The sequence below is a fragment of the Jaculus jaculus genome, chromosome 18 (assembly GCF_020740685.1).
Source record: "Jaculus jaculus isolate mJacJac1 chromosome 18, mJacJac1.mat.Y.cur, whole genome shotgun sequence".
Lineage (NCBI taxonomy): Eukaryota > Metazoa > Chordata > Mammalia > Rodentia > Dipodidae > Jaculus > Jaculus jaculus.
The window spans coordinates 15,163,494-15,188,049 of record NC_059119.1 but is presented as its reverse complement, the minus strand read 5'-3'; the positions used below and the strand labels follow the sequence as shown (position 1 = coordinate 15,188,049).

At 41.0% G+C, this 24,556-nt stretch overlaps 1 protein-coding gene across 2 annotated transcripts in view; it reads right to left on the bottom strand.

Annotated features, from left to right (window-relative positions):
• Vcl (vinculin) overlaps positions 1-24,556 on the bottom strand; it is a 114,199-nt gene that overhangs the window by 22,326 nt on the left and 67,317 nt on the right. For both annotated transcript variants that reach the window (XM_045137837.1, XM_045137838.1), the window contains exons 5-10: positions 21,594-21,716; positions 20,278-20,438; positions 13,098-13,188; positions 11,914-12,061; positions 5,032-5,185; positions 3,427-3,602 (exon numbers count right to left, since the gene is read on the bottom strand). In XM_045137837.1, coding sequence (XP_044993772.1) covers positions 3,427-3,602; positions 5,032-5,185; positions 11,914-12,061; positions 13,098-13,188; positions 20,278-20,438; positions 21,594-21,716 — 853 coding nt within the window. The remainder of the gene's footprint in view (positions 1-3,426; positions 3,603-5,031; positions 5,186-11,913; positions 12,062-13,097; positions 13,189-20,277; positions 20,439-21,593; positions 21,717-24,556) is intronic.

Below are 24,556 nucleotides of genomic sequence, written 5' to 3'. Positions count from 1 at the left end.
TTAGCATCAATTGAAAGGAATGGCATGTTTATTTCTTTAGCCCTTAAATAAGAAAGTCATTTAAATCCAAATTTTTCGGTCTTAGTTAACATACTAAATATGAGTGTCAGTCAGTCTACACAACTACCAAAACATCTCAGCTGAGTTAATCAGTCATAACTAGATTACTTGCACCCTCAGCCCACCATACTTAGAAACACAAGTTCTGCCTGGAACTAGGTATGTCTACATAGCCACGTTACTAAGAGGAGGAGGAAGAATAAAAGTACTAGTAATGATAAACTAGTAGTCATACCATTTTTAGTATTGCTTTGCTAGTAACAGCACTCTCCTTATACTACTTAATCTCAAAATGTTAGATAATTTGTTCAAGAACTCGTTACCTGCTTTCATGGAGTCAGGATTCAGACCTGGCTCTCTAGTGCTTTCTTTATTATTATTATTATTTTAATATTTTATATTTACTCATTTATTTGACAGAAAAAGAGTGGGGGAGAGAGTGAGAGAGAGAATGGGCATGCCAGGGTCTCCAGCCACTGCAAATGAACTCCAGACTCATGAGCCCTTTGTGCATCTGGCTAATGTGGGTCCTAGGGAACTGAACCTAGGGTACTTTGACCTTGCAGGCAAATGCCTTAACTGCTAAGCCATCCCACCTGCCCTCACTTATTTTTTAAGACAAGGTCATGAGTGGGAGAGATGGTACAGAGGATAAAGTGCTTGCTGCTCAAGATGGAGGAGTACCTGAGTTCAATTCCCAAACACCAAGTAAAAAGCCCATGTTGAGATGGGAGGCAGAGACGAGAAAATTTCTCAAAAGCCCATGGGTGAGTGAGCTTTTGGTCCATACTTGCAAACACTACCTAGCCCGGCAGCAGTGGGATCTGAATTTGAAAAGTCATGTTAATCCTCGGCCACGGGAGGTCAAAGCCCGAGGAAGAACCCCTAATAAAGTACACAAAGAGACCAAAACAGACATAGAGAAGACCATTCAGCTACTATGAGACTAAAAGGGGGAAGAGTGGAGCTAGTTACTTCTTCTAATTACAAGGCCAAATTTTAGGCCAGCCTGGGCTAAATGTGACTTGCATCCAAAAAAATCTAATTTTCTGTCTTGAGCCCACTTAGTCATAGCAAAATCATTTTGTATCATCTATCATAACACAAACCCATCCCTCAGAATGACTAATTTACTGTTTTAAGAGCTTATTATTTTAAATTTTGATAACCTTCCATATTATAAAGCTAGATTAAAAAAGTATTTACCATGATTCTGATCATGGCTACTCCTGATGTCAAAAGTCTACAGATGTGTATGTTTATGTTGCAGGGATAAGTTTAATGATGGCATGTGTGGCCACACATGAAGGCTTACTGTTACACTGTTGACATTAATTACCTCATCACTTAAAAATAAACTTGTGGTTAGGTCCTAAGAATACATAATCTTTGACTTTGAGCACTGTAAAATGTAGTAAGAACACAGGCAATACTATGAGTTAATACTGGTAAACAAAGACCTACCTCTGTAGACATTATGTTTTACAGATGATTAAGTTACAATTTGTAAGTGGCACATTTTTCTCACCTAAATAACTCAAGATTAGGGTATAAGGCAAAAATTTTCTAATAACTGCCCTTGGTATATAATCAAATTTGAAGTATTGCTTAAGTTGGTCTCAGGTACCACAACTTTTTTTTTTCTGAGAGGGGGTTGGTTGGTTGGTTTTTTGTTTTTGTTTTGAGGTAAGGTCTCACTGCAGCCCAGGTTAACCTAGAATTTACTATGTAGTCTCAGTCTGGCCTCAAACTCACAGCAGCTCTCCTACCTCTGCCTCCCAAGTGCTTGGCTGAAAGGCGTACACCACCACACCCAGCACAGGAATCTTTTCATAGCTAACCACAAAAATTATTTTCCTGGGGCTGAGAAATGTCTCAGTGGTTAAGGTGCTTGCCTGCAAAGTCTAATGTACTGAGTTCCATTCCCCAGTAACCACATAAAGCCAGATGCACAAAGTGGCACATGCATTTGGAGTTCAGTTGCAGCAGCTAGAGGCCCTGGCATGCCCATTCTCTGTGTCTTTCTCTCTTCTATATCTCTCTCCTTGCAAATAAATAAATAACAATATTTTTAAGGTCAGCCTGGGCTAGATAGAGGGAGACCTTACCTTGAAAAATCAAAAAAAAAATTATTTTGCTCATATGTCTAGAGAACAGATTTTGTTAAAAAGCTGACAAGAAAGGTCCTATTTTAGAAAGAAAAACACAGCTTTAAAAGATGTTCTAAATGTATTGCTTTAAAACCATGTAATTAGGGGCTGGAGGGATGGCTTAGCCACTAAGGCATTTGCCTGCAGAGCGAAAGGACCAATGTTTGATTCCCCAGGACCCATGTTAGCCAGATGCACAAGACGGTGCACACATCTGGAGTTTGTTTGCAGTGGCTGGAGACCCTGGCGTGCTCATTCTCTCACTCTCCCTTTTTCTCTGTCAAATAAATAAATATATTTAAAAAAAAATTTAAACTATGTAATTAGCAATAAATTACTAAGCCTTGGTTACATTACTGATACAGTTATTATCTGACCTAACCATATCTCAAAGAGTTACGACTACAGTGCAGGAACATAATATGTGCATTTAAATTATGAGGAATCAACTGCTTATGTTCCTAGGGCAAAAGTAGGAGAGAGTGAGGGTACAAGGAGAGATATTAAAGTAGAAGTAAAGAAATTAGGGCTGGAGAAATGGCTTAGTGGTTAAGGCACTTGCCTACAAAGCCAAAGGACCCAGGTTTGATTCCCCAGACCTATGTAAGCCAGATGCACAAGGGGAGGCGCATACAACTGGAGTTCGTTTACAGTGGCTAGAGGCCCTGGCATGCCCATTCTCCCTCCCCCCCCCACCATCTATTTCTCTCTCTATCAAATAAAGAAAAAAGAAGAAGAAATTAAATACAGGGCTGGAGAGATGGCTTAGTGGTTAAAGGTGCTTGCTTGTAAAGCCTAACAACTTCGGTTCAATTCCCTCTACCCACTTAAAGCCAGATGCAAAAGTGGTGCATGCCTCTGGAGTTCATTTGTAGTGACAAGAGGTCCTGGCATACCCATTTTCTCCCTCTCTCCCCACTCCTCTCTCTGCCTGCAAATAAATATTTTGTTTGGGTTGGTTTAATGTATTTTTTATTTCTTTATTTGAGAGAGAGAAAGAGGCAGAGAAAAAGAGAAAGAGAAAATAGGCATGCCAGGGCCTCCAGCCACTGCAAATAACCTCTAGACACATGTGCCCCCTTGTACATCTGGTTTATGTGGGTCCTAGAGAGTCAAACAGGATCCTTTGGCTTTGCAGGCAAACACCTTAACTGCTAAGCCATTTCTCCAGCCCTTGTTTTTTGTTTTGTTTCTTTTAAAGAAATTAAATACATACTGTCTTCGTATATCTGCTAATTTAGAAGTGAGAGCAGCTATTTCTCCAAGGGAACGTAGAATGTCATCTCTCTCTTTAGGATCATCACACAATTCTGCTATTTTCCGAGCTTCAGCCAATGCCCCTCGAATTTGCTCTTCTCCTTCAGGTCCACCATTTGGATCTGCAAGCCAGTTCTGCACACAAAAATTGAGAAAGATGTGACTGCACATGAACCACACTTAACTAAATTTAACAAGGCCATCAAAACATTTCTAAAATAAGTACACAGCAGAACAGTCATCATTTTTACAGTGTTAATTTGTACTGCTTTACAGAGGTGGATAGCATCAAATCACTTGCTCATTTCCTCTTTCCTGGTGGTGGCTGTTGGTGTTTTATGGTTGTTTTTTTTTTTTTTTTTTTTTTTTGGTTTTTCGAGGTAGGGTCTCACTCTAGCCAAGGCTGACCTGGAATTCACTATGGAGTCTCAGGGTGGCCTTGAACTCACAGCGATCCTCCTACCTCTGCCTCCAAGTGCTGGGATTAAAGATGTGTGCCACCACACCTGGCTTTGTTTTTTTTGTTTTGTTTTGTTTTGTTTTTTGGTGATAAGAATCAAACCCAATATTGGGTATGTGAAGAATACCATCAACCATGGAGCCACATTCAAAGCTCTGTTCATTTCCATGAAAATAAAATATTTTGAACTAGGGGCTTAGCTCATTTGTGGAGTGCCTAACTAATATAAGAAGGTCCCAATACTGGGAGGGAAAATATAAACACCAAAAAGAATAAAATATCTTTATAAGCTTTATCTCACCTTGGAAATAATCAGGCATTTCTGTTTGTTTGTTTTTGCAAGGTAGGTCTCACTCTAGCCCAGGATGACCTGGAATTCACTATGTAGTCTCATGGTGGCCTTGAACTCATGGCAATCCTCCTACCTCTGCCTCCCGAGTGCTGGGACTAAAGGTGTGCGCCACCACGCCCGGCTTATTATTTCTATTTTTATGAATATATTTATTAGTTTTGGGTTTGAAAAGTAGTAAAGAACCAAGTGTCTTATTTGTCAAAAGAATTAATATGGGTTGCTGGAGAGATGGCTCAGCAGTTAAGGTGTTCCTTCCTCTCTACTCACAAATAAACAATTAAAAATTTATATATATTTTTTTAAAAAAAGAGGGCTAGAAAGATGGCTTAGCAGTTAAGGCAATTGTCTACGAAGCCAAAGGACACAGGTTCGATTTCTCAGAACCACAAAAGCTAGATGCATGCCCTGGCACACACATTCTCTATCTGCACCCCCCCCCCAAATAAATATTTTTCTAAAAAAAGAAAGAAGCTGCAATTCTCTTGGTAATCAGAGTGCTTTTGTTTGACAAGATAAAGTACTACAAATTAAAATCTTTATTTCAAAATATAGATGAGCATCAGTGTAAAACCTGGAATGATGGGGAGATGTAAACATTGGAAACTGCTGTGAATGAGTCTTCGGAATACCCATTATCCCCACAGTAAACTAGGGGGGATAGGGATGGTGAAGGGAAGAAGAGACGCAGGGTGCTCAAAGAACATTTTTCTTTCTCTTTGACATCCCACCCTCCTGAAGACCCTCATCACTACCTGAGCAGCGTCGATCTTCTTCGCAATGCTCTGCTTTGAGTTGGTCATGGCTTCTAGCTTACGAGCTGCATTTTCCACTTTTGCAGTGAGCACATCCAGACCTTGGGATACCTGCTGAGCTTTCTGCATGGCCACTGGCGAGGCTCCTTGTCCTCTGCTCAGATAGACAGAGGCTGTCAATATACCTTCTAATAATAACAAAATATCCCCAATACCACAGAATGTCATTTTTGTTAACATGTCTGTCTTTTCCTTTCCCCCAAGTAATCTCTGATAACACAAGAAAAGAGAACTAAGCAAAGACACTCAAAGCATTGTCTTTCGTTTTTTTTGTTTGTTGGTTTTGTTTGTTTGTTTGTTTTTGAGGACTCACTCTGGCCCATGCTAAACTGGAATTAGCTATGTAGTCTCAGGGTGGCCTTGAACTCACAGGGATCCTCCTACCTCTGCATCTGGAGGGGTGGGATTAAAGGCGTGCGACACCACGCCTGGCTTTCCTTTTGCTTTTAAAAACATATGTTTTGGGTTGGGAAAATGGCTTGGCAGTTAAGGCATTTGCCTGCAAAGCCTAAGGACCCCGGCTCAATTCCTCAGGACCCATGTAAGCCAGATGCACAAGGGGCACATGCATCTGGAGTTCATTTGCAGTGGCTAGAGGCCCTAGCATGCCCATTCTCTTTTTCTCTCTATCTATCTGCCTCTTCCTCTCTATCACAAGTAAATAAATAATTTTTTTTAAAAAAACATGTTTTGTTGAAATAAGGTCTTGGGTATCTGTGGCTAGCCTTGAACACTTGATCCCCCAGCATCCACTTCCTAAATCTTGTGATTATGACATCTATCACCATATCCAGGTCACATCAACTTCACAGAACTACATAACCACTTTGAAGTCAGGCTAGCAAATTTTGATAATAATGATTCTTTTCTTGACAACAAATATATGACTAAATCATATAGACACATCAGTGGGAAAATGTGCTGGAGATGCTATTATGGAAGGCTCTGTTATTACAGCAATGTGTGGAGAGATGGCTTAGCAGTTAAGGCTCTTGTCTGCGAAGCCTAAGGCCCCAGGTTTGATTCCCCAGAACCCTTGTAAGCCACATGCACAAGGTGGCGCATGCGTTTGGAGTTCATTTGCAGTAGCTACAGGCCCTGGCTCACCCACTTTCTCTCTATGTGACTCTTTTTCTTTCTCTTACAAATAAATAACTAAAAGGGCTGGATAAATAGTTTAGAGGTTAAGACACTTGCCTGAGAAGCCTAAGGACCCATATTCGATTCCCCAGTACCCACATAAGCCACATGCACAAGGTGGCACATGCTTCTGGAGTTTCTTTGCAGTGGCTCCAGGCCCTGGCTCACCCATTCTCTCTCTATCTGACCCCCCCCCTCAAATAAATAAATAAAGATTAAAATAAATAAATAAAAGGAAAGAAAGGGCTGGATAGATGGCTTAGAGGTTAAGGCACTTGCCTGAGAAGCCTAAGGACCCAGGTTCAATTCCCCAGTACCCACATAAGCCAGATGCACAAAGTGATGCATGTCTCTGGAGTTTGTTTGCAATGGTTGGAGGCCTTGGTGCACCCATTCTACCTGTCTCTTTCTATCTGTCTCTCAAATAAATTAAAAATAAAAAATGAATTTTGAGCTAGGGAGATGGCTCAGCAGTTAGGACATTTGCCTGCAAAACCAAAGGACCCTAGTTTGATTTCCTAGGACCCACATAAGCCAGATGCACTTGTATCTGGAGTTTGTTTGCAGTGGTTAGAGGCCCTGACACGCCCATTCTCTCTCTCTCTGCCTCTTTTCTTCTTTCTTTCTTTCTTTCTCTCTCTCTCTCTCTCTTTCTCTCTCTCTCTCTGTCTTTCTTTCTCTCTCTCTCTCTCTCTCTCTGTCTCTCAAATAAATAAATAAATAAAATATTTTTAAATGAACTGCTTTTTAAAAGAAAGGAGATTATACATACATATATATGTATATTATATACATACATACATACATATTTCAGGGCTGGGGCCTACCATTCATGAGACCATGGCTTCAGTCCCAGCAACAAAGGAAAGAAAAGGGGGAAGCAGAAAGGAAAGGTAAGGGAAGAAATAGAAATTTTACTTTGGCAATGCAAGTATTATAATCTACTATTATAGCAAGTTATCACTATTATGATGAACTTAATGATAATCTTTTATCTATTTATTTATTTTTGGAGAGGGGAGGGTTTCAAGGCAGGGTCTCACTCTAGCCCAGGCAGACCTGGAACTTATTCTGTAGCCCCAGACTGGCCTCAAACTCACAGTGACCCTCCTACCTCAACCTCTTGAGTGCTAGGGCTAAAGGTATATGCCACCATACCTCATCTCAAATGTGTAGCTTCCTGTCAAATCTTGTGTTCAAGATAGAGCCACAGAGATAAGCCATTTCTTGAGTCCAACATTTTATTGTAACTGATGGGAAGGGGGAGCAGGGAAAAATGAGAGAGATGGGGGAGGAAGAGAGAGAAGGGAGAAAGAGGGAGGAAGACAAAGGGATCACATGCCAGGGACAGAGTAAGAGGACCAAAGAATGAGGGGGGGAGAGGGAGGGAGGAACTGACCCACAGAGAGAGTTGTACGGGTTGTGGGAAGAAGAGGGACATTAGCCTGTAGGGAGGGGCCTTGGTGTTGTGCTGTGCTGTGGGGTTGGGGGAAGGTGGCATTCTCTCAGGCCAGATGTATCCTCAGTTACTAGAACTGGAAATGGTTCCAGAATCTCAGGCTCCATCTGAGTGTACTTAGGTGGGGAGAAGGGCACTTTTACACTTCCATTTCTAGGCAACATATAAATAATAAAATTAGTTAAGATAAAGGGACAAAAAGGCACCCTTGTTTCCTACCAATGATACTTCTTAAAGAACTAATTTCATTATTTTCCTCCCTCAGGTATGGTATTCTACTACAAAACATGACAGAACATAAGGGAAGCTTGATTTCCCTAAAAGATTTCTAAGCCATAAAGTAAGACTTGCTATCTTTCTATAAACTTGGATTATTTTTTTTAATATTTTATTTTTCATTATTTATCAAGTGTAGGGGCTGGAGAGATGGCTTAGCGGTTAAGGCATTTGCCTGCAAAGCCAAAGGACTCAGACTCGATTCCCCAGGACCCCTGTAAGCCAGATGCACAAAGGGGCTCACGAATTTGGAGTTCCTTTCAGTGGCTGGAGGTCCTGGTGTGCCCATTCTCTCTCTCTCTCCCTCCCTCCTCTTTCTCTGTCACAGAAAAAAATAAAAATATCAAATATAGCCAGGCATGGTGGTGCACCTCTTTAATCCTAGCACTTGGGAGATAGAGGTTTTAGGCCACCCTGAGACTCCACAGTGAATTCCAGGTCAGCCTGGGCTAAAGAGAGACCCTACCTCAAGAAACCAAAAAAAAAAGTAAGTGGAGAGATGGAGGATGTTAGTTTGAAGTCTACCCTGTCAGATATTATGATAGCGACACCTGCTTGTTTTCTAGACCCATCAAGTCTGCAAACCTGTGTCTTTTGGTTACAGCACTGAAGCCATTAATATTAAGAGTTATTATTAGCCAGGCATGGTGGTGCACACCTTTAATCCCAGTACTCACGAGGCAGAGACAGGAAGATTGCTATGAGTTCGAGGCAGATACACAAAGTAATGTATGTAACTAGAGTTTGTTTGCAGTAGGAAGAGGCCCTGATGTGCACATTCTCTCTCACTCTCTCTTGCAAATAAGTAAATAAAGAAATATGTAAAAGTGAAAAGGGAAGATGATCCTATTTTTTAAAAAGTAAAAATAAGTAAAATAAAAAGCCGGGCATGGCGGCACATGCCTTTAATTCCAGCACTTGGGAGGCAGAGGTAGGAGGATCACTGTGAGTTCGAGGCCACCCTTAGACTACATAGTGAATTCCAGGTCAGCCTGGGCTAGAGTGAGGCCCTACCTTGAAAAAACTCAAAAATAAACAGAAAAAAAAGGGTTGTTAATCAAAGGTGTGTATTTATACTAGCCATTCTTCTTGTTTGTAGTTCTTGGTCTTACCCTTACTCTCTTGTATTAACTAGTATTTGAGTATGGTTTATTTTTCCAGGTTCCTATGTGTGTGCTTTTCTTTCTCTTCCACATGGAGAATCCTTTCAAGTATTTTCTGTCAAGCTGGTTTAGTGTTCACATATTCCTGGAGCTTTTCTTTTTTTTTCTTTTTTGAGGTAGTATCTCACTCTAGCTCAGGCTGACCTGCAAATCACTCTGTAGTCTCAGGGTGGCCTTGAACTCATGGCAAACTTCCTACCTCTGCCTCCCGAGTGCTGGGATTAAAGGCGTGCCACCACACTTGGCTTTTTTTTTTTTTTAATTTTCTCTCTCTCTCTTTCTCTCTCCCTCTCTCTGCTTGAAAATTAATTTTTTTAAAAAAGTAAAAATTTATATAAAAAGTTTGTTCATCTGATCATGGTAGCACATCCCTGTAATCCCAATACTCAGAAAGTGAAGGCAGAAGGATCACAAATCCAAGGTTATCCTCAGTTACATAGCAAGTTCACACAAGTTGCAGTACAAAGATTAAAAACAACAAAAAGGGTTCACTGTGTTTCATGGTTTACTGAATTCATAACTTTAAGACTTTTGAAGAAAATGTTATTGTGTTTAGCCATTAAAATGATAAAACAATAAAAGTGGAGTATATTTTGGAAGGACAATATGAAGGTAACTTTCTAATCTTTCTCATGAAAGGACACTGCATGGTGAAGGAAGCCCACATCTACTCAGCACTGTGGGCCTTTTCTCTTCATAGATTAATGGTCTATCCCATACAAGTGACTCATTCTCTTGCTTATATTCACCCCTCTCTAGACATACACAACTGCGTATTTGAGAATTCCAAGTGAAAACTGCCTACCACACTGTGAAAAGGCTGCAGACAAAAGAGGCAGAAATGAGAAATCAGAAGAGCCAAGAATCTTGTCACACTGCATTGGCATTTCTCCGAATGGGAACAAAACTGCTTTTTGTCCCTTCTACAAAGTTCTTGTCTTGCTTATGACAAGAGAGACATGCTCAGCAGGAGAAAGCTCTCTGGCTGCAGTGAGTTCACAGGGTTTTAGCTGCTGCTTCTTCCCTTTAAGACAGAGCCACGACGTGAATAAAACCCTGGGGCTTCCATGGCTACAGTGAGCCTACAACCCCACAGAAAGTATGCCTAGTATTGTGCAGAACTGTTCATATGCATCTTCTTAGGTGGAAATGAATGCTTAAAGATGGTTAAAAAGATGATGTCAGGGGCCGGAAGGATGGCTTAGTGGTTAAGGCATTTGCCTGCAAAGTCAAAGATCCCAGGTTCGATTCCTCAGGACCCATATAAGCCAGATACACAAGGTGGTATATGTGTCTGGAGTTTGTTTCCAGTAGCTAGAGGTCCTGGCACACCCATATATTTCCTCGCTCTCTCCCTCCCTCTTTCAAACAAGTAAACAAAAATAAAATATTTTTTAATATTTTATTTTTACTTATTTGTTTGTTTGAGAGAGAGAATGGGCACACCAGGGACTCTAGCTACTGCAAATAACTCCAGATGCACATACCACTTTGTGCATCTGGCTTACGTGGGTCCTGGGGAATAGAACTGATGTTCTTTGGCTTTGCAGGCAAACACCTTAACCACTAAGCCATCTCTCCATCCCAAAATAAAATACTTTTTTTTAAAAGGTGATGTTGGTCCAAAACAGGTACTTTAAGATCTATATTCTTAGATGTGATTACTATGAGGCCAAATATAATAGCATACAACATGATGAGTATGTTTCTAGGCCCTGTTATATAGAAATCCTGTACATATCAATGATCCAGAAGTTTCATAGCATTCTCAAGGCAATCTTCAACTTCATCTACACTAATGTCTCAGCAAGTTCTAATTTTCTACATGTCTATATGACAAAATTTCAAAAAAAGGTCTCATGTAATTTCATGAATTCCATGTATAAATTTGTAAAAATTTACATCATACTGAGTTTTCTCAAAAACAAACTAAATATATTTGTTTATAAGGAAAAAAATCTAAAAGCCAAGAGTTGAGAAGGAAAAAAGGTAAAATAATTATGAAACCAAGTCAGTAATGATGAAATACAAACTGAAAACAGACCAACTTAGAGGAAGTTCTGTTTAATTGATACAAAAAGTGATATGTGAAATCATTCCAATTTTCACTCTGTTAATATTCATTGGGGGCAGATATATATAGAGAGAATGGGCATACCAGGGCCTCCAGCCACTGCAAACAAATTCTAGACACAACGCTCCACCTGATGCATCTGACTTACATGGGTCCTGGGGAATCAAACCTGGGTCTTTAGGCTTTGTAGGCTAGTGCCTTAACTGCTAAGCCACCTCTCCAGCCCCAATGTTTTCATTCGTGTTTGTTTTAGTAGGGTTAGCCCAGGCTAGTCTTGAACTAATAGGGATCCTCCTACCTCAGCCTTCTGAGTGCTGGGATTCTAGGCATGAGCCACCATGCCCTGACTTTTTTTTTTTTTTTTTTTTTGAGAAAGGTTCTCATGAAACCCAGGCTGGCCTCAAACTGGCTAAGTAGCTTTTTGCATTTTTTCTACCCATCCTTCATAAAAGACATCTAACCTGGTCAGACTTTAACACTCCCTATTTTTGGTAAAACTCTGGCTAGAAACTGAATAGAAAAATAAATTTCCATTTCAATTATAGAATACACTCTAATTTTATTATAAGTCATTTGCCTATTTTAAAATTCAGATAAGGGAATACTGACCTCAGCCTGGAAAAATGAATGTAACGCCTATGGTGTGTACTGGCCAAAGTTAAGTCAGCAAAATTGGCATAGACTCACTTTCATGAGTATGGGAACTTTACCTGGCTCGAAGGTCAGCTACTTGATCTGTCATCTGCCCAAGCATTTTGCAGGTTCCCAGGATCTCCCTGCGTTCCTTGCCTGCACAAAGTTCACCAACTTTTCCAGCTTCATCTAAGATCTGCCTGATGGCCTGCTCACCGGCATCCCCTAAAATAGAGATATTCAATATCTACACTGTAGGCACATTAATTATTTAGAGAGAATACTTTACAAGTCAGTTCATTCATGAAGGAGTAGATGACGTTAAGTGACAGATGAACAGAAGGAAATCCATCTGATACCTGACAGCCAAGCTGTACCCTCACAACCACGGGATGAGGTTTAGACCACAGACACTGCTAAAAAAGAGATTTGGAACCATACCTACTTCAAGATACTAAGAAGCTTGTGGTAAGAATATGGATAATGAAAACAGGGTCTACCAATTTAACAGTACTTAGCACCTCTAACTTCCATTAGGGTTTTCATATTCATTCAAATATTAATCTAAAACTGAATAAATATTAAATTAGAAAATCCATAAAGCCAAACTCAATGACCTACTTGGGTCTTATCTTTATACAGTCAAGGCACTTTCTAGTGCTTATTGGCATCACTATATAATATGTTTAATTAAGTACTTCATTTACACAAATAGAAGTCTACCTAATAGGAAATAGAAAAAAAAAACACTTTCCTTCAAAATAATTATCTAATATAGGAAATGGAACAAGTCAATAATTTTGCAAAGAATACCTTAGTTTGTTTTTTTTTTTATCCATGATGAGAGGTAATATGGTCTCTGATCTTTAACCTAGTACTGCTTCAATTAGTCAAAAACTATCAGAGGGGCTAAAGAGATGGCTTAGTGGTTAAGGCGTTTGCCTGCAAAGCCAAAGGATCCCGGTTCGATTCTCTAGGACCCACATAAGCCAGATGCACAAGAGGGCGAATGCGTCTGGAGTTCATATGCAGTGGCTAGAGGCCCTGGCATGCTCTCTCGCTTGCTCTCTCTCTCCCCCTCTTTCTCTCTCTCAAATAAATAAAGAAAATATGTTTAAATATATTATCAGAGAATGGTACATGCTGAAAATGTTACAGTAGTAATCTCAGCTTTATGAGATTACGAGAGGTTTCTTACTTTCCTTCATCTGCTTGTATGCTAGCTGGCATACATATCAGAAAAGGGGAACTACATGGTTACCTGGGGAGGCATTGGGGTCACGCAGCCAACCTTTGGCCTGGTTCAACTTGGAGTCTATGGAGGCGAGTGCTCTCTTCATGGCTTCTGTGTCCTTTTGAAGAGAAGCCCACAATTACTGCCTTTGCAGAAACTGAGGGAGCATGATACAAAACGGACAGGCGTTACAGCACCAACAAGCAACAGCTAGGCTCGTCCTACAGTGATCTGAGAATAATCTCATCACGCCACAATTCTTATTTCTGTCAAAATGCAGCATCTTACATGCAGAAGTCTTCAGTTAATTCTATTCTACTTCCTGGTATCCCCATTGCTAAAACTGTGAAGACGGATAAAATTGCTCAAGCCAAAAGATGTTTGGTGTCTTCAAGAGGAAAAGGCCCTGTTGTCACATGCCTCGTTATCAGCCCTGTCACTAGTCGGCCCCCACCGGCAGAATCCCTGCCAGAGACTCTTTGCTCCAGGGGAGCCTCATTAGTATGTGGTGCCACCAGGCAGAGTTCTGACATCTTGTTTTGAAACACATACGGCTATTTCACTGTATTTCATGAGTTTAAAAGATTCAGAATTATTTGTTGGAAAAATTTAAAAAGATAATGTAGCAGTTTGTTTTAGTTCTCAAACACTAAGAGTTTTTACAAGAGGAAAGCTTATTTCTGGCCTTCCCTACTACCCACCATCCCTAGCTCCCTTATTGTCCCCAACCTAGAAGAGAAGCCAGGACACAATAAATGGTTTTAATTTATTGCTTATAACCCATCAAATCATATTGTTAACCTCTAGAATTCTAGGCAATGTCCTATATCCCTATGTTGAGTTTCTGATGCTAAAGAACTGGGGTACTCTTATGGATGCTGAATCATATGGATTCCACATGGGGGCGCCAGATGCTTCCTCATATCTAGTTCAAAGAGCCACTATTAGCAAAAATGAGCACTACAGCATTTCATGGGCTTCAAGGCAGAAGCAGCAATGGCAGCAATAGCAGCAGCCCACCTTCCCAAAGCTCCTACTCAACCGAGAATCCGCTCTCAGCTTTGGATTCTTTCCTTTCTCATCTGAACAGCCCGCTCTTCCACTCTGACCTCGATTCTCAGCCGCAGCAAGAAAGAAGGCGTACGAAGTGAATTATGGCAGCTACTAATAAAAAGGTGCATCATGACAAGATCCATTTCAAAGCCCACTTACAAAGTAGTACAAGTGGAAAACCTCAGTGCTCTGTCACTCCTCCGCATCCCAAAGGTGGAAGGACATCCTAAAAGAACCCTTCTTTACATGCTTTCCTACGAACTGATCAAACCTAACACTCAATATATGTGTAGGCCTCATGAATACCTGTGAGAAATACTGTGATCCTCCTGTGGACAATCAGGAGTAAGTATGGTAGAGGGTATGAGAGATGGCTCAGCCAGATGCACAGGTGACATGCATCTGTAGTTCATTTATAGTGGCAGGAGGTCCTGACACAGCCATACTCACTCACTATCTGTGTCTTTCTGTCTGGTTCTGTCTCAAATGATGGATGGATGGATGGATGATACACAGCATAACTGTGGGGCTGGAGAGATGGGTTAGCAGTTAAAGCATTTGCCTACAAAGCCAAAGAACCCAAATTTGATTCCCCAGGACCCAGGTAAGCCAGATGTACAAGGTGGCACATGGAGTTCATTTGCGGCCCATTCCATCTCTCTCTCTCAAATAAATAAATAATTTTAAAAAAAAAAGAGCCGGGCGTGGTGGCGCATGCCTTTAATCCCAGCACTCGGGAGGCAGAGGTAGGAGGATTGCCATGAGTTTGAGGCCACCCTGAGACTCCATAGTGAATTCCAGGTCAGCCTGGGCTAGAGTAAGACCCTACCTCAAAAAACAACAACAACAAAAAAAAGGAATAATAATGATTAGAAAAGTAAAGCCCTGTAATCCCAGTATTTTAAAGTTAAAAATCTGAGGCTGCAGAGATGGCTTGCTTCTTGGTTAAGGTACTTCCCTGCAAAGCCTAAGAACCCAGGTTCAATTCCCCAGGACCCATGTAAGCCAGATGCACAAGGTGGCACATGCATCTGGAGTTCATTTACAGTGGTAAGAGGCCCTGGCATACCCATTCTTTCTGTCTCTCTCTGCCTCTCTCTTTCTTTCTCAAATAAATAAAAATAAATAAAATTAAAAATCTTAAAACTATGGTAAATAAAGACTCCTCTCCAGCTGCCCAACCTCTTTTCCCTTCTACTAACATTGACCTTCCTATTCTGTTTATTTCTGAACCTATTTCTACCACCTCCACTCTACTGTCTGAACAGAGATGTTTGTAGAAAGAACACACTGACCAATGACAGCAGGCTATGGAGTCCTAAGACTTTAGGCAAGTTACCATCCCTGGGCCTCAGATTCTCATCTCTAAGATCTCTAAGATCATCTTCATGAGTCTAAGGCTCTATGCCAGTTATGAACACACACAGAGGAGCTAGCTGAAGATAAAACTGGATAGATAGAAGGGGCAGCATCGACACCTTCTATATTTGAAGATTTCCTCCTTGCATGAATAAAGTCTTTAAAATTCCTGAATTAACTATTCCAAACTGGTAGAGGTAAATTCCTCATTCTACTAGCTGCTAACACAAAACTCTAGAACACAGAAATGTCTTACATACAAACCTCCTTTTTTGGTGTGTGTGCATGTGTGTGATGTAGTATATTGTAGTGGGTGTGCCCAGGCTGTATCCTATGCACCCACCTATGGCAGGGCTGGAGAAGAACATGAAATACTCCATTTCATTATTCGTCAACCCATTTTATTTGAGCTGGAGTCTCTTACTGATCTCAGGGCATGGTATTTGTTCATGAGCTCCGGTGACTCTTGGGTCTCTGCTCCCCCTAAGGGACTGGTGTTACAGATACAAGTGACCACACCCAGCTGTTTATGTGGGTCCTGAGGATTGAACTTAAGCAGTCTCTGAGGCCTCCTCAGGCCCTTGTTCTTGCACAGGAAGTGCTCTTAACCATGAGCCTACGGTGATTACATTTAAAAGTAATCAAAGGGGCTGGAGATATGGCTTAGTGGTTAAGGTGGTTGCCTGCAAAGGCTAAGGACCTATGTTTGACTCTCCAGGTCCCACATAAGCCACGTATACAATGGGACACAAGTGCACAAGGTTTCACATGTGTACAAGGTGGCACACACGTCTGGAGTTCAACTGCAGTGTCTGGAGACCCTGTTGTGCCAATATTCTCTCTCTCTCTCTCTCTCTCTCTCCCAAAAAGAGAGAGAGAAGAAAAACAAAGAAATCAAAATTCACCCCTTAAATCTCAATGGTTTTCACTCAGGGCTAGTGTTACAGGATCACATGTTCTTTTTGTTTGTTTGCTTGTTTTGTTTTTTGAGGTAAGATCTTGCTCTGGCCCAGGCTGACCTGAAATTTGCTATGTAGTCTCAGGATGATCTCAAACTCACAGTGATCCTCTTACCTCTGCCTCCCAAGTGTGGGCCACCACACCCAGCCCAGGATCACATGTTCTAAAGAGTATTTCCTTCTTTGACAAAGTATAGTAACCTGATGTGTAAAACCCCTGAGTTCATCACTACTTCTGTGCATCATCAGCCTAGACCACAGTGGGAGGAGGCTCAGCACAACTAATCATGAATAATATCTAATAACTCAAGGTGAAAAGCCATCTCTATGGTCTCCTCAGCAGCAAAATCTTTTAAAATTTTTCTTCAGTGACCTCTTAATTCCCAGCACACATCTAGATACAAATAACATAAATACAAAACTAAAGTTTAAATATACAGTACTAAACTTACGAAAAGGAGAAAAAGAGTTATGTTTAACTCAAATTCTTTTGATTCATGTGTTCCCCAGGAAAAATGCTAACCTGACTTTCAAAGACCACTGAAAGACAATTGTTGACTTAAAGGGACAATTTCTGCTTTCAAAGAAATGAAGTGTTTAAAGTTGCTATTAAGTTTGTAAGTCTGCTATCTGAATGTAGGTAGAGAAGGTAAAATATTTAACTATAGCATTGCCTCTTTAAAATCTGAACTTAATCATCAGCAAGACATACTTTTAGCAAGAATTTGTTCCACTTACTTTCTTCCCCCACTTTCCTAGAGGCATCACCATTTTCCGGAAGAAAACTGCACCAGTGGGGAGGCATGAAACAAGTACGGTAAGACAAAGTTAAGGCTTTATCAGTAGGGCAAGAGGAGGGAAAGATGTTCTATGCATTGAACAGCATGGGAACCTGGTCACAACACACCTAAGGTCAGAAGAATTCATTGCTATAGTTGATCAATGACAGGTGGCCAAAAACCTGGCTACTGATGTCCATTTTCAAGATAAAATTCTTATTCTAAATATTCTCATAGCTAACAAGATGTTTTTACTCAGGGAGAAGGAGAGAGGTGGGTAGGGGGGAAATAGATGAGGACAGGGCCAAGGTGAGACTTGTCATGCTTATCTTGTTACACGTTGTTTGTTTACTTGCTTGCTTTTCAAGGTACGGTCTTGCTCTAGCCTAGGCTCACCTAGAACTCACAGCAACCCTCCTACCTCTGCCTCCCAAGTGTAGGGATTAAAGGTGTGCACTACCATGCCCGGCTATATTATTTTTTTGAACCAGGTAAGTGTATAACAAAAACAGATTATAAGAAATAAACATCTCTTGTGCGTTAATGTCATCATATATGAGCTGCTTTGGGCTGAACAAAGTTAATTAACTTTCATTCTTGATAAAGTTAATTCTGGAGCATCCACAATAACCGGCTTCCTCCAGAACAGTGTAAGGTGGGGCAGCTACAAGGGCACACACGAAAGGACCAGGTCATTTCCCTTGTATATCCCCTCCAAGATCCTAGTCCTAGTCCTGAAAAAACACAACTGAGGTCACAGATTTTTTTGCTTGCTTAAGAATCAGCTTTGATGGCACTGCACAAGGTAAAACTCAGTAAACATGTACTCAATAAATGAGAGATGACTTTTCCTTTCCAGAAAGAGAGAGGCAGCATGTTAAATAAATGCCTGTTTTTCCTTACTTACTGCTTTCTCATCTGCTAGAAGCAGGGGAGACACTGGGTTAAGGGAACATGAAATCAGAGAATTATGGCTGATTCACAGCTTAAGCAGCAGAACATGCAGTAAGCCAGCAACTTGCAGAAACCCGCAATTCTTTCCTCTTTGGTTATCCCGGACTTTGGCAGGATCTGCCGCAGGACAGGCATAGTATCTATGCTCGCTAGCCTGTCCACGTTCACAGTGGCCTAATAATACGTCTCTGACACATTTCCAAAAACAAAAATTCAGAGCCTACAAAGATGACAGGTAGAGAGGCTCAAACAGAGGTGACATCAAGGCTGGAAGCCTTCTTTCCCAACAGTAGGGTCTATATGTAACTCACCCATTAACTAGGGAAACCCACCCAACTACCAACAGACTAGTGGGGATGACCAGACCAAAAAATAAAAAAGTTTTAAAGGGCCTGCTCAAAGAGATAAAGCCACCTACCAAATATAGGAAGCCTGCTATGTCACAGCAATGTGCTACCTTTGGTTTTCAGCCCCCCACCCCAGAAAAAATAGCTCAATATGAGCCAAAGTCAGTCTGCCCAGCACAGCCCAGAGTTCCATATTAAATCCTATTTGACACCTACTCCAACACAGTGTTACACACCAGCACACACAGTAAAGCATGGCACACAGCACAAGAAAACCCCACAGACATGCTTTTTCTCTTTTGAAGGAAATTAAAGGGCAAGAGAAAGCTTACCTTCTAAATGTGAGAAAAAGAATAAAACAAACAAGAACAACAACAACAACAAAAAAAGATGCATAAAGAAGTCACAATAGGGAAGTGAAAGTTGTCAAGCAAAAGCAAAATCAAATCCAAGACATAACTATCAAAGACGTAAAATGATTTTACCATCTAAACTTAATACAGTTTTAGAACGAGTTGAAGAACCTCACATTAGTGAGGAAACACTTCTATAAGCAAATCTTTAATTAAAGTGAACTAATGTATTATGCATCGCTAACTTGGCCTTCCAGGCAACAAGAACGAGGGCATTGATCTGAGGCTTTACCACACAGGAGGTCCTAGAGGACATTGAGCCCCCGGTGAGAATCAAACCAAAATGTCTCCCTTTTGTGGCCTTGGAGACATTTGGGAACATACCTGGAGTAACTAGATCCTGGAGACAGTATGTTCTCCCCCCCCCCACATTGCCCATCTGGGGGTCTTATAAGTTAAGTACAAACCCAAACATCTCAGTTTCTCCACACTTGGAGGCTTTGTTCATAGTCATGACTTACGAATAAGTAGACCCAAGTGGCAGCAACCCATAACCACTCAAAATCACAGGCTCTAGAGAGAGCCCACAAATTCCTATGGAGACTCAGAAGATTCTATGTGGTAGAGGGAGCTCATAAACTCACTGGCAAATATGAAGACGAGTACTTTAATTAAACTTCCCTTAGAAAAAATAGAATGGCCAAGGGACACAGCTAAAACTGTTAAAGAGTTTCCTCTATACATTTCTTTGGATCAAAGGTTGGTGAAAGCAGTTTTCCATAATGTTTAAGGTTACAGACACACACTGTGTTTCGACTTATCTGGTAACAAACACCCCCGCCCCCAAGACTGGAATCCCACTAAGGAAGCATACATACCAGGAGTTCTCCGCCAGCCCAACCAATGAGACCCCAGCCCAAATAAAAGGCTATACATCTCAGCCTTCTACCATTATCCACCCTAAAAGCCTGGGTTTTGGTCCACATTAGAACAAACAGAATTTGCAAAGGTGGCAAGTAACTCATGAAACAAAAATGAAGAATTATTTATGTAGTATCTGAGCACTCCTACTATGTCTTATAAGATGTGAGGGCTGGAGAGATGGCTCAGCGGTTAAGCACTTGCCTGTGAAGCCTAAGGACCCCGGTTCAAGGGTCAATTCCCCAGGACCCACGTTAGCCAGATGCACAAGGGGGCACACGCAACTGGGATTCATTTGCAGTGGCTGGAGGCCCTGGCGTGCCCTTTCTCTCTCTCTGCCTCTTTCTCTCTCTGTCACTCTCAAATAAATAAATAAAAATGAACAAAAAAAAAATTTAAAAAAAAGATGTGAAATGGGTAATAATCAAACCCCAGGAAGGGAGAATTTGGAAGTTTAAATACTTCTCCTCTATAACACTTACCTTGCTGGCCCAGGCATCTTCATCCCAAGAGGTGAGTTGTAACACACGAATGATCTCATTAATTTCAGCACTCATCTTTTCTACAGTAAAATTGCGATTTTTCAAAGCTTCTTCTATTCCTTGGTTTTTGGAATTTTTAGTTGTTACAAAAATCTTCATAGCTATAAAAATAAACAAAAAAATCAGACACTAAGCTTGGAATTTAATAATAAAGAAAATGTATTTTTGTCTTCCAGGATCTTAAAAAGAATCTACTAAACAGGGCTGAGGAGATGGTTTAATGGTTAAAAGTGCTTACTTGCAAGCCGCTGGCCAGACGTCAATTCACCAGCACCCAAGTAACACCAGACACAAAGTGGCACACAATCTATGCTCCCACTGTACCTACATGAATGGGAAGCAGAGCCAGGGGAAATCTAGAAGTTTCAGGCCAACTCGGTATCAAAACAAGAGAGATCCTGTCTCCAGTGCTCTCTCATAAACAAACAAATAAATAAAGGAATACTAGTTTTTTTTAATGATCTTGAGCTTCTTTCTTTTTTTTCATTCATTCACTTTTTTTTTTTTTTTTTTCTTTTGGTTTTACAAAGTAGGGACTCAATCTAGCCCAGGCTGACCTGGAATTCACTATGGAGTCTCACGGTGGCCTTGAACTCATGGCAATCCTCCTACCTCTGCCTCCCGAATGCTTGGATTAAAGGCGTGTACCACCACACCTGGCTTCATTCACTATTTCTTAATTTGTAAGCAGAGAGAGATAAAGAAAAGGTAGAAAAGATAGACACAGAGAATGAGAATTAGTGCACCACAGCCTCCAGCCACTGCAAATAAACTCCAGACAATGCACCACCTTGTACATCTGCCTTATGTGGGTACTGGGGAACCAAACCCGGGTCCACAAGCTTGGCAGGCAAGTGCCTTAACCGCTAAGCCATCTCTCCAACCCACTGGGTTCTTTGTTGTTGTTTTTAATTATCTATTTGCAAGGGGAGAAAGAAAGAGAAGGAGGCAGAATAGGTATGCTAGTGCCTCTTGCAGCTGGAAACGAACTCCAGACACATGCATCACTTCATGCACCTGGTTTTACGTGGGATTAGGGAATCAAATCCAAGCTGTCAGCCTTTGCAAGCAAGCACTTGAACTACTGAACCGTCTCTCCAGCTCCAGAATACTAGGTTCTTAGCCAATCAGCTACTGCCAATAGGTAACACTCAATCCATCAGATATTATCTAAAGAACATGTATCAAAGCAGCAGGAGAGAATAAACCTCGGAGCTTAGAACATTTTCTTCCCTATAGGTACAAGCGAGAAATACCTGAAATGAGAACTGGAAGCAACTCTTTCACAGTGTTCATGGAGTTCACCAGCATCACTCGGTGTTCCTGGTGAGTCAACTCCTGCTGCCTCTCGTCAATCATCTTGGCCATCTTAGTCATTCCTGGGGTACAAGGAAGAAATTATGCAGGGTACATAGTGAAGCAAGCTGTTTTTAGCCTAAATTACTAAACTCAACCTAGGAATTTCTATGAAAGTCCAAACTGGTTGTCCACACACATATTATAACAACAGAAATTTGAACATCATGATTACAATTTTGTGCTTTTCAATGAAAACCCAAAATGTGATATAAATTTTCATGTTTGATATAAATACATTCATAAATAATTAAAAACTGCAATGAGAGCTGGGTGTGGTGGTGCATGCCTTTAATCCCAGCACTTGGGAGGCAGAGGTAGGAGGATCACCGTGAGTTCAAGGCCACCCTGAGACTACATAGAGAATTCCAGGTCAGCCTGAGCTAAAGTGAGACCTTACCTCGAAAAACAAAACAAAACAACAACAAAACAAAACAACAACAACAACAAAAAACCTGCAACTAAAGCTGGAGAGGGGCTGGAGAGATAGCTTAGCGGTTAAGCGCTTGCCTGTGAAGCCTAAGGACCCCGGTTCGAGGCTTGGTTCCCCAGGTCCCACGTTAGCCAGATGCACAAGGGGGCGCACGCGTCTGGAGTTCGTTTGCAGAGGCTGGAAGCCCTGGCGCACCCATTCTCTCTCTCTCCCTCTATCTGTCTTTCTCTGTGTCTGTCGCTCTCAAATAAATAAATAAATAATTTTAAAAAAATAAATAAATAAAGCTGGAGAGATGGCTTAGCAGTTAAGCACTTGCCTGTGAAGTCTAAGGACCCTGGTTTGAGGCTCGATTCCCCAGGGCCCAAGTAAGCCAGATGCACAAATTGGCGCACGTATCTGGAGTTTGAATGCAGTGGCTGGAAGCCCTGGTGCGTCCATTCTCTTTTTAAAGTGACACAAACATCTGGTGTTTGAAGTGCCAAGAGGCCCTGGTGCACTTACAGACATCACACATATGCAAATAAAAATGGAAAAAAAAAAAAAGAAAAAACTGCAATAGGGCTGGAGAGATGGCTTAGTGGGGTAAGGTGCTTGCCTATGAAGCATAAGGACCCAGGTTCAAATCCCCAGGATTCACATAAGCTATATGCACAAGGTGGCACGTGTCTAGAGTTTTTTTGCAGTGGCTACAGGCTCTGGCATGACCATTTTTGCTTGTGCTCACTCTTGCGCGCGTGCGCTCTCACTCTCTATCTCTCTGCCTGTTTCCACCTTTCTTTCTCTCTCAAATAAATAAAATAAAATATTTTAAAAACTGTAACAAATAAATATATTTTGTAGAAACATTAATTCACAAGAAGAGAGGAGAATTTTCTAGGCTACTATGCAAGCAGGTTTCACAGTATATATCATACAGGTTCCACACTGAATAAGTGGCTATTGTGCTGTGCTATGTAAGAATCTCATGAGAGTCATGAGCTGAATCTAAGAGCTCTAAGAACGACAATGATATGTTGTTTTTAATCTCTATTTTTGTACTTTCCAAATTGGTCGAAAATAAGCTCATACTACTTTTAAAATTAGAAACAAAATAGAAATATTATAAGAACTGCAGTGATGACAATTTTTTTTAAAGCATCTGGTATCTTGAAATCAATCTGCTAGCGGTTCTTGTTTACTATGGTTACTACTCTAAGGTGCTATGTGATTTTTTTTTTCCAAGCTTTGATTTTCAAATTGCTTCTAGGATTTAAGTTGTTTCACAGACCATCAAGATGACTTCACCCAGAGTAGTTTCACTTGGTCATTTATCTGCATAGTATTCCAGTTGGGGAGAAAAATGACAATGTTTAAAGAGTACATGTCTGTGTCAGGGGCATTGATCAGTGATACAACACTTGCCTAGCAGGTCCCAATCCCTGGGTTTACCCCTAGCAATAAGAGGAGAGGGGAAGGGAGAAGATGGGAAAGGACGAGAGAGAAGACAAGAGAGGAAGAAAAAGAGGAGGAATAGGAGAGAAGAGGGAAGAGAGAAAGGAAGAAGAGGAGTGGAGGAAGGAAAGAAAGGGAAAGGGAGGGGAGGGGAGAGAAGAGAAAACACACCTCTTGTAGCCAGCAATTTCTTAAGCTTACAAAACAACTACACTGGACCCGCAGAAAAGCACTCTAGTAAAAATCAACATTTCACACACACAAAAAAAATTATAAGGTGATAAACTTCAAATTCAACATCTATTGTGTCTTCTCACTGGCTCCATTCATACTTTAAGGACACTTAAGGTCATGTTATGGCTACAACATCAAAAGTGGCGAATGTGTTTTGAATACCCAATACTTAGATGCCTTAATAATCATTTCAAAATGAGTTTTAATCACAATAGCTCTTCTCTTTTTCAAGTTTTGGTTATATTATGTAGCCTCGTGTTAGATCAGAAATCATAAGGGTAGGTAGGCTAATTAACAGGCTAAGAGGTCCAGAAGAGCTACAGGGAAGCTGGCAGGCAGTGAGGGAAGGCTGTGGAATGTGGAATGGAGAAGTCAGGATGGAGCGTGGCCTTCAACATTACAGAAATAGAAAAGAGCATTTCCTACATTCTCTAGCAACATTTGCAATGTCTGGTTTAATACATCTGGTAGGGCTAAAATTTGTAGAAAGCAGATATAGACTTCAGGGATAATGATGTCTCCTCAGTAGAAGCCAAGTGTCAATTTCATCAACAGTAGAGACACCTAAAGACCCAATGTGTCATCAGCTGTCTTTTGCAAAAAGAAAAAGTTCATCTTGGGTCTGGAAAGATGTCTCAGCAGCTTAAGGCACTTGCTTACAAAGCCTGATGGTCTGAGTTCAATTCCCCAATTCCCCAGTACCCGTGTAAAGCCAGATGCACAAAGGTGTATCTTGGGGGGAGGGAAATTACCATGGGATTT